Source organism: Trachymyrmex septentrionalis, unplaced genomic scaffold (genome assembly GCF_001594115.1).
Source record: "Trachymyrmex septentrionalis isolate Tsep2-gDNA-1 unplaced genomic scaffold, Tsep1.0 scaffold40, whole genome shotgun sequence".
NCBI lineage: Eukaryota > Metazoa > Arthropoda > Insecta > Hymenoptera > Formicidae > Trachymyrmex > Trachymyrmex septentrionalis.
The window spans coordinates 495,157-506,508 of NW_017305569.1; the positions used below are offsets into that span (position 1 = coordinate 495,157).

Genomic DNA, 11,352 nt, shown 5'->3' on the forward strand with positions numbered 1-11,352 from the left:
TGTTACAGCCATCAAGGCACTCGAAGCTGGAGAAAGCTGACATTTTGGAATTGACCGTGAAGCATTTAGAGGCCCTACAACGACAGCAAATCGCTTTGGCTGCCGCAGCAGATCCGAACATCCTCAACAAATTCCGCGCCGGTTACACGGAGTGCGCCAGTGAGGTTGGCAAATTTCCCGGTCTGGACGCTTCGGTAAAGAGACGTCTGATGTCCCATTTGGCCACGTGCCTGGGTCCAATCGATGCCAACAACGCCAACAGCCAAACAACGACGACTCAACAAGCTGTCCAACCAGCGCCGCCGACGACGCAATTGCAAGTGCATATTCTACCTCAACTTGACACACCACGTATTCAAGTCCAACAATCAAATGGCATTTTCTTCACTAATGCCAATGGTACGGCCTTGCATCTATTACCGACCAGATTACCAAATGGTGATATCGCTTTGGTACTTCCGGCGGGAGCGAAGGCGCCAATCACGTCATCGCCATCATCGTCTCCGGCGCCAAGCTCGCCGTTACCACATCTGATCCCGATTCCTCAAAGGACCGCGAGCACCGCGTCCGCATCGTCGACGAGTTCGTCCAACAGCTCGACATCCACGTCAGCAGGAAGTCCAGTGGCATTTGAGGCACCTCCAACGTCATTCCGCGAGCAATCCACCACCTATAGCCCAGCCAACAGCCACAGGGATGTCGCTACATCTCCGGCGAACGGCTATACCAGTGAACCGGAGCTCGATCCACGTGCCTATAGCAGCCCTCCTCTCCAGAAACCTCTCGCGCTGGTGATGAGGAAGAGCGTGATGCCTCAGATCGAAGATAAGCCATGGAGACCATGGTAAAATAAAAAAAAATAAAAAAAAAGAGAAAAAGGTACAGACACAACATGTGCGTGATTGAAGTGATATGAACTGATACGTGTGTCGATGGTAATCCGCGGCCGATCGACCGCGGCCGAAAAACGCGCCAATTCGACGTGCCGATTCATGCGCCGCGTAAAGAATTCCGCGGAACGGAAACATGTTCCTCAATTACGTAGATCATTGTAGACGAGCGGTCCCGTCCATAGTAGGACATCACCGTGAAATTAGAGGACCGTTAAAAGACGCGAGTTTATTCTTCCGAGTGCGCGTGCACAGTCGGCCAGTAGCCAATGAGGCAGCCTTATTAAATAGTGCCTTGTAAATATATCGTTTCAATTCAACTGAAAATGAGCACAGATGATTTCTCCCAAAAATATCCCGAAATGTCGCGTCAGTCCTTTTTGTCTTACCATATCATCCTACCCTTTTCCTTTTTCATTGAACCTCCTTGTAAATAAGTTACATAAATGCTATATTTTAAGTGCCTTACGCAACAAGAATCACCGAGGTCTTCCATTCTGTTTCTTGTACGTAAAACGCTAAGCGGTTTGTAGAATATCGTTGTAAGTACGAAGAATGTTTTTAATCGATACGATTTTAGACTTAAGATTATGTTAAGGAAACGAGCGCGAGTAAGAGTATGTATGAGAATAATTGTACATATGTGAAGGAAAATCGCGAAAGAGAAAACGTTATTTATATTTATACGAATGCAAAGGAGGTTACATTTATAATTTCTCTCTATTATGAGAATAGACAAACAACGCTTATCACTGCAAGAGCATCAAATAAATGTTGATCTCTTTCTCAATACAATTTTTATGTTGTTTATAAATCAACCAGTTCCCTCTCAATCCATTTCCTCAATATAGTCAAGTATATATTTTATGTTTACTCTAACTTTCGATTTATTTTTATTTCTTCTAACTATATACATATCATATTTTTATTACATCTAACTGTATACTTATAAAAAAAGATATTATCTTTAAAAGCTTTAAAAAATACATGCAATATATAAAAATTCAAATATAAGTCTTCGATGAAAAATGTAAGTGACAGAAATTCGAAAGAAAATATTTTCGCTCTCGAGCCCCCATCAGCTTCGCGTACGTCTAACTCGCTGCACATCTCGAGCGAGACTAAACGGAGTTCGCGACAGCGAAATGCTCCGTCTAGGTGCTGCCATCTGGTAAAGAAGCGTGGCGTTATACCCAAGAACCGCGATCTGCGATGACCATCTCTCGTCCGACCAGGCCCAAAATTTCTCCCTTTGCCCAAAGCACCAAATGCCAGAACCTGCTGCCTTCTACTGGATCTTGTTGGAACACTGTAGGACCCTTTATAAGACCCTAAAAGAATTCGAATTCTTTTCTCATTCGATAATAAAGATTAGCAAATTATTTCTATAATGCATAGATGAATAAAAGGTGATATTTTATTCTTTCTTCAGCAAAAATAAATTTCAATCTTCTATCTGATTATTAATCAATCAAAATGCGAGAAATAATTAATTCTTGATATTTATTAACAATTTTTATTTTTTTATTTTATTTACATTATCGATCAGGCAATCGATTACATTTACTGCCGCCCGAAAGAATAAAGCTGAAATGCAAATTATCAGACACCATCAAATCTAAATTACCGAACTGGATCCTAAGCAAAGATCGCAATAGCTGATTATCGCATTCGCTTTCTCTCGCCGCCAAATGTTAGTAATTTTCCAACGAGTAGCCAGCATTCACTGTACAATTTAAAGTAGATAAGGCTGTCTCGACGCGGACAGTTACAATGTATGTTTAAACATCGTGGTCGGTCACGTGCTTCGCTTGCTCGTAAATTTATCTGTTGTTTCCAGCCGTGCTGTAAAAACATAGAACTTATTTACAATTACCTAATCGTTGCTTTAGATTGTTTATATATATATATATATATACACACACACACACATTGTAAAAAATAAAATGATAATTATAATTTAAAGACGTATAGTGAACTTTTTGAAACACGAAAAAATGTTAATTTTAATACCTTTACATGTCTTAGAAAGTCCATTATATATTTTTAAGTTAAAATTAACATTTTATTTTTTACAATATTCTTACATTTTTTTACAAATATACACACATAAAGAAAATTCCATTGAATTGAAAAAAATGTTTAAAATATATACATTCTTTATCTTAAATCTCTGTTCTTGTATTCAAACAAAATAATAAAAAATGTACAAAAAGAACAATGCATTTATAATACTCGTGCAATTTTTTAATAGAAGCGAAGACTAAAGTTTTCGAGTATCAAGAAATGCATGCAGACATAGTCGGGTTGTTGATCTTCGCGAAAACCGCGAAAGCCTAAATTACCATAATGTCCTCCTCTGCGGGCAATGACATTCTTGGTACAGCAATTTGCGAGGCAGAAGCGGTGTGCAGGATGCCACACGCAAAACAGGCCGAATGACAAATTGCATAGTACCCTTCTTTCTTTTATGGTACTTTCAACGTAATTCATTTACAAGGGGCGAATTACGCTGAGAAAAGATATCTTCGCCGTTGCAAGTAAGTTTTTATGACTATGGAAACACCGTATTCGTTATTAATTAATGCAGACATTGCTTAAAATAATAATGGGTTACTCAAAAATGTTTATCAGATAATTATGTGCGCATCGAAGCATTGAATATTAATGACCCATTTAATTGTTAATTAATGCAGTGAGACAGAAATCACTTAGCATTTCATATCTCGATTTCAATTTCGAATCATTTCATTTCCCTCATTTCAATTTCAATCAATCACAAAACACCAACACATTCTGCAAATCACGACGATTTAATATCATTACGATTGTATTTATCTAATCACATTAAATTATCGATGTTTATGTAAACGCTCCGACAAACACGTCTCACGATATATCGTGCGAGTCGTCTCTACGTCTAATGGAAAAAATTTGACTCCTACCAGGCACACGCGAGTCTCGCGGCGATGAGTTCGTTTCGAGCAAAAATCTCGTCCTATAATTGCCTTCCTACTTTTTTACACCTCCAGGCGACTGAGCCTAATGGTCTTAAGTTGACAATGGCTGAGAATTGTAGTCTGAAAAATTTAATTATATCAAATCTACCTGCAATTCCGTGTATTACAAGTTATTTGGGATCGTGCCAAAAACTACATTCTCTTACGAACTCGTCCGGGAATTCGTGCAACGGTTCCTCTTTTCGGCGAAAAAATTATCATAATGCGCTCATTAATCTCACGACGAAAGAAACGACAAAAGTCGCGAAACTGGATAGTCGGAGTTCTTTCTCGGGGAATATCTTGTTCGCCGGTTGTGCGAATCTGCGTCGGGTGTTATCTCCGCATTTGGAAATTCCCGGTCACTCGTCTGCATTTAACAAACGTCACGCGCCGGTTGTATCACGTTGATACTCTACGATGAATGATCGAGTCGAGGCAAAAGTCTCACGTTGCATAAAATTATCATGACGATAATTCTTCATGTGTGCGTATGTTGCAAAGGTTAATTATCGAACATAAAAAAAATCAGAAAATCGAACTCTTTGCAGCCTTGGCATCTGTTATTTTTGTTTTCAGATAAATGTAAACTCTTGAGACGTAAGTGAAAAGCATACTTAAGAGACAAATGTCACTTGTACATACCAGTTTTTTTAACATTTAATAGTGAACAGTATGTAGACTGTAGAAGTTGATTACTATCAAAGCATTTCCCTTTGGAAAATTTACTTTTTTTTAGAAAATTTTTTAAAATACTTAAAATTTACTGTAAAGAAAACCTAAGAAATAAAGGTAAATCTGAACTCTCTTCGAACTTTTCTTTCAAATAACTTTAAAACTTACTTAAGAGCAACTGAAAGGAACTAACGGACTGTGCCGATTATATTAAAGTCATCCCTGAAAAACTGAAAAAATTTTAGCTTATTTTGGCTCTTAACTTTTTTACACACTTTAAATTGCCTCAAAATTTTTTAAGTAAATTCTTTATATATATAATTACTTTTAAAAAACTTTAACTTTATCAAAAGTAAATTTTTTCTCTTGTTTTCTGATAACACGACATAACAGAAAATATTACTCAAATTTCTAATTTTAATTGCAATTCTAGTCACGTGATAGTCGTAATCCGAAACCTGATTCCAAGGAGAAAACAAAAGTTGGAATCCTCTTCAGAATGGGCTTCTCTAGGAATTCCTCAATCAGCTGATTCCTAGAATCTTGCGAGCGCATATTTGCTAGCTCGTCACTCCGGCTTGGCTCGATATACGGTTGCGGTCGCGCGGTTTCAAGGATACAGCAAGGTTGACACGCGCCGCTACTTACAGGCGGCTAGTAAGGGGATTTGCCCGATCTCGTTCGCGCTATCGACGTATTCTCTGTTTCACGTACGCGTTACAGCATCACCTGGTGACGCTGCCAAGCTTTAACATGATGAACTTTACGCCAGAATTTTGAGTGTCGACTCGAAATCAGCAGACGCATCCTCGGGCGGTGACATCACTTTGTATTTCCATCTTTCTATGGAAATGTCGTTCTATGCGTTAAAATATAAAAAAAAAGGATATCCTTGTTATTAAAAATATGCAGCTACTAACGAGAAAACACATTAGATCTATTCGTCTTATCTTTGGTCTTCGAAGAACTCGAACTTCTTCTCAAACAGTTTGGCTCTTACAATTCGTTTCGGAAGCTCAGGTCCGTATAATGGAGCGGGCTCTTTCACAACTACCGAAAAAGAACGTTGGCATTTTTGAACGTTCCACGTGCCGGAGAACGCGCGGCATGGCGAGCACGGTTTCTTCTTCACTAAAACTACACGTGATGACAGCCCACGGTATGTGGCTTGCGACTGATCGAAATGTATTTGACGTTCGTTCTCGCTTAGATAATTTTCTTATTGTAAATTTTTTGTGCGTAACGAAAATTATATAAATTCATTATTAGAAAAGCAGCATGAATAGCGATATCGGTTATCATCGATGTCTAATCTAACGCATTGTTTCTTAATCGATGGTTTTGTATTTCGAGAACGCTAATACGACATTAACGCGATGCGACGCTAAACACGGCTAGACGCTTACTCGAACATTTATTTTTTTATTATGCCAGACGCTGAATAGTCAACAATCAATTCGACGAGGATTCGAATTTCTGGGATTGCCTGAAACAGATGTTCACATGAAGAAATGACGACGGCTACTAATTTCCAGACACGTTAGCAGTCTTCACCTATAAATGCGAGAATCGTAATCTGAGAATCCTCGCCCATCACTTCCGTGCGATCGCTGAAGTATTTCCTATCTGCGGAATTGCAAAGATATACTCTCCATTAATAGGGTGCGTTATTCGCATCATAATGTCACGTACTTATTAATTTGTCATTTGCGTATTCGAGACTGTAATCCGACCGCTTTATCGTGCGACTCTTCGAACGGCACGGCGGATTGCGACTGTGCACGAGGTGTGCATTCGTTTTCCTCTTGTAATCTCGTGTCCGCGATATTAAACACGCCGAATAGCAATGCGATCTATGCTAGTCATGCTCGATCATTGTTACCGCGAGCTTACCAGTGCTACACGATCGTCCGGTGCATCTCGCGTGTAATCTGACATTTACATAGTCTCGAGTAACAAGCCGAGAGACACGTTTCAAATACTTATCTATTTTATCCACGAGTGTAATCGTCGATATCGATAATTTCATCGGACGATGTACCGTTGTGTTAAAGAATTCAGAAAAAGATTTCTTAGCGAGAGAGAGAGAGAGAGAGAGAGAGAGAGAGAGAGAGAGAGAGACAGAAATTTACCTGAAGCGATACATTTCAATATTCCACCGCAGAAACGTACTCTCATTGCAATGAAATTACCGAGCGATCCTCGCTTTCTCATCCGCATCGCGCTACCTGCTACCATCGATCATTAATCAACCTATTATCGCTGTGGCTGCCACATTACCAGAAATAAGCGCATCGCGTAATTACCTACACATCAACGCTACATATGCGATACATAGAAGAGACGGTGTCGACCGCATACAGTGCGATTCATTCGCCTCGCGCTTAGCGAGGCACACGTGGACGCGGCGATGCTCTGTATGACTCGATAAGGGCGTGATTCCATTCACGAGCACGGCAATTTGGGTTAATAACACAAGGCGGCGAAGCGCGTGCGAGGTACAAAGAAAGACAGAAAACGAGAGAGAGAGAGAGAGAGAGAGAGGGGGGGGAGAGGAAGAGGGAGGGAATGGACACGCATACGACGTCGTCGTCGGCGGTTATGATTATTAAGATTATCGTTGTTCCACCTCGCGCGAGCCTCGGAGCTCGAGAGAAGTGTGTGGGACGAGAAGCTCGAGTTATTTATGAAGTGCGCGCGAGAGCGAGCTGAGCGACGGCGTAGAGAGTTGCGGCCTATCTCTGATGTTCTTATTTCGTTGTTTGCTCCCGAGCGCGTAATGCCGCCGTTAGAAAACCGCGACACGTGCGCTCGCGGAGGCTCGTGCACGCGTCCACGGTGTGCCTCCATATCATATCCATGGCAAGGATAAGTCGCTAGAGTTTTTGGTGCGGCGATCGGAACTGCGTTGTCTATCTATAGCGCATCTAGATCTTTCGTCGAATCAATCGAAACTATCAACGTTCCATTGAATCGAGTAGGGACCTACGTAAAAGGAGCTATTTTCTAAATTCTAAAGTATTCGGAGTAGTTCGAGACGCTCAAATGAATGGTTCTCTCTGTAATTTAGGACAATTGTGCGTCCCAGGAATTTCTAATTTAACATTTAATTACAGCTACCAATCGCAAATAGCGCGTCGGACGCGCGAGCGGGATTATTACTGAGGGTTACGGCAGAATTATTATCATGCCGGAGGCATTTCGCATCTGCGCTCAACGGCAATCAGTACAATTATACTTCGGTTCCAGTGCATTCTCTTGATCACTGTTGAGCCCGCATCCGCGTGTTTGAACATACCGAAGAGTAAAAAAACGCAACGTTTCAACGTAGTGCCCAGTGCCTGCGATAATTACATTTTCCTTCTTACGTATTTTCTGGGATACCCCGGAAGTTCGTGCGAGGTACTGAAATTATGGGAGTCGAGTCGCTTCTCGAAACCGCGATGAAATGGCCAGTCTGCTACATCTTCGACACTCATCATCGGCAATCATTACATTAAGGATCTACTAACGTAGTATTTTACATCTGTCCTTCTAATTAAGATTACTTGATGTGTTAAGAATTCAGACCAGAATTGCATAGCACGGCGACGCAACGTAGGAGAGACCGAGGCCGGTTAAATAGTTTTTGACGAGTGATTTTTTAGAAAAAAGTGGATACCTAATTTTGAAATATTATATGTTTTATACCTACATCCTTTAGGTATTAAACAAAATATTATTCGTGAATTCATCATATCGTAAAAATAAGTTATTTAATTTTAAATGAAGCTGCGAAAATGTGATAATTAATCCCATGTTCTGGGTTGTCACATGTTCTAGAATTAGCAGTAACAGATTTGTTATGGACAACTGCACATATAAAAATATAATTTTTATTTTAATATCAATTCTATATTTTGAATAATAGTAATTATGGTAATAAAATAATTTATTTTAATCATAAAATACGTAATTTATTTTTGTACCGTAGTTTCTACATGAAAAATGAAAAAAACAAATGATACCTATATGAAATATAATACATTTGTAAGTATATCTTAAAAATGTGTTCTCTAAAGATACTAAAATTAATTGTCATCTAATATCATCTCATTCTATCCCCCGCATAGGCATATTTAATAAAAGAGATTGCATTCGCAAACTTTGTCAGGATAATGATTAATTAATTGTAGCAAAGATCTTCTAAAACACGTCATTTTCTATGAATTTATTGATTAATAATGCTAAAAATTTGTCAGACAAAATAGGTGATAAGAAAAATTTACTCACCAACTTCATTTTCTTAAAAATCGCTACAAATAATATTATGCAATGCTTGTGGTGCAAATCATTTTACACAACAAATTAATATTATATCAGCAATTTACAGTAAAAAAAAAGAGATTTTTCTGCTATGTCCTGTTTGAGTTATAATTTTGGCAATCAACCCCGTCTCGGTCTGCCCTATTGATGATAAATTATTGAACGTGTCTCGGAGAAACAACGCTGAGCGAGAATGAATGAACGTCGTTCCTAGAATATGCACATAATGGAGATTTATTTTCCACCCATCTCGCGAGTAAATCAAATCTCCGGAGCACTCTTATTTTCGCATGGAACTTGCTGCTCAGTCTCGCGATGAGTGCGACGGATAAATAACTCCGAAACTACGAATCGTAAAAGGCGTCGCACGAAATGATTTCTACACTCGCGGATCCAACTTAGCCACAGAAGGTAATTTTGCACCTGGTCTAATAAGCATTACTCTAGTAACCCGTCGAATTAGATCTGCCCGCGTCGTAAAGACGTCTTCGTCGGTTAATTAAGATGTCTCGCGACACCACATAAATTCTCCTGTTGCGATCCTTAATTTTCCTCGGGCACGAACAAGTTGTCGGCTAATTTCTTCGGAGGAGTTCTTTGTCGTGCTCTCTTGTACTAGTAACACAAATGAGAAAGACAGAGAAAAGAGAAAAACCGACAGGAATCCGAGATGCGAAAGCGGATATCATCGCCTTCGTAAACTATGCATTTTAACGTTGCTGTTCGCGTTGCGCTCTTCATTTCGTGACTTTTGTTACGCTTAATTGTCCCCATTCTTGTTTCTCGTAAATGCGTTTCTCGGGAATACTTATACCGGTGTAACGGCACGGTGTGATAAAATCTCGCTCGACTTGACACAGGCAACTTCGAGGAAAAAAAAAAATTTAGATCTCGGGCGAGGCATCGGTTAAATTGAGATTCTCCTGTTCGCACCTTGCGAGTGGTGCGAGACTGTCGATGTTTTACGTGCAATTACGTCTTAAGTATCTCGTCCACACCTTTCGGTTCAGTCAAATGTCCCTTCTTCATTGCCATGCAAGAAACAACATGAATTGGGGAACGACATGAATAATTGATTCTCCTACGAATGCAATTTTTCGTATATGTTTATAGCGTGCTTTTTAAGTCCGTTCGTGGTCATAATTTTCGTAAATACAACGATAGCGGCCTGTTAAGGAATGTAGCCATTATACGTGACCGCACAAGTGAAAATAAGTTTAGCAAAATAAGCAAAAATAAATCAAACCACCATAATTTGCCAATAACTAATCAGGAATCTGGTTGTTGACTCCAGTCTACTTGACTGTATCCTGCTTTATTTTCTACTGAAGTGTCCGTACCAAAAAATCGCCGGGTGGCTATATATCACTAATTACTGAAATATAACGTTCCGTAATCTTATGACAAAACGCACGTAACAACTTATCCGCAATCGCGATCGCCACAGGAGATAATGCCAGCGATAATAGGGCAAAACGCCCCGCGATTTCGTGAGCTTGCAACGCGGCTTGGCTCGTAGCCGTTCCGCGTGAAAGATTACTCGCTCGCCGTGCGAGTCCGCCTCGTCGTTAAGCGCACGCCGTAGTCCCATCCTCAAATTATAGACGAGCCGCGTGTGATACAGACATCGGTGCCGAGACGATCGTCGAGATGAGAAATTTGTACAATAATTACACGCCGACCGCGGATTGCGCAAGAAAAACGTATCTCGCGTCTACTTCGAGATGATTAAGCTCCGAAGGAACAATCCGCCCAAACGTTTTACATTATACAGGGTGTTAGTTAAGTATGTCGCCACACTCGACAGAGCGATTCTTTGGTTTGTTTCGAGTAAAAAAGTCCATATAAACATGTGTCCTAAACGGTTTAGTTTCCGAAATACAGGTGAATCTTCGCAAATGTTGTGACGAAACGGTAAATTACGTTGGAGATATCTTCCTTGCATAAGTATGCCTTGCTTCACGTAAGTTACTATTCACACAACCGTAAACGAAGTGACAAAGTCAAAGTCAAAGCTTCCTGGACCCACCAGGCTTAAATCCTTTGGATTATTTCCTTTGAGGGCGTCTGAAATCATTGATTTATACCATCCCCAATTGAGAATGAGAATGATTTGAGGAATCGAATGGTTGCTTCATGCGAGGCAATACGTAACACACCTGATATTTTTGAGCGTGTACGTCAATCTTTGAGAAGAAGGTTCGATGGATGCAAATTCATCTAATTGTATTTTATTTCATCGGAAGAACCGAAGCCTGTTTTCTGTTTTTTCACTAGTTTTTGACTAGTTTAAACTGTATTTCTTTCAAATAAACAGATTATTACTACACGTTTAAATTCTTTTATTTCGCAAACTAAGCCGTTTAGGACGCATGTTTGTATGGACTTTTTTACTCGAAACAAACCAAAGACTTGCATCTCTGTCGAGTATGGCAACGTACTTAACTAACACCCTGTATATAGGTACGTGTGCTACGCACGCG

The 11,352-nt window shown here is 39.9% G+C and overlaps 1 protein-coding gene across 1 annotated transcript in view; it reads left to right on the plus strand.

The window, feature by feature from the left end:
* The window catches only part of LOC108751017 (protein hairy), a 2,963-nt gene extending 1,746 nt beyond the window's left edge, over positions 1 to 1,217 (plus strand). Inside the window, exon 3 of the mRNA XM_018490939.1 lies at positions 9 to 1,217. Within this exon, the coding sequence (XP_018346441.1) occupies positions 9 to 848 (840 nt within the window). The 3' untranslated portion in view covers positions 849 to 1,217. The remainder of the gene's footprint in view (positions 1 to 8) is intronic.
* Positions 1,218 to 11,352: the final 10,135 nt, after the last annotated feature.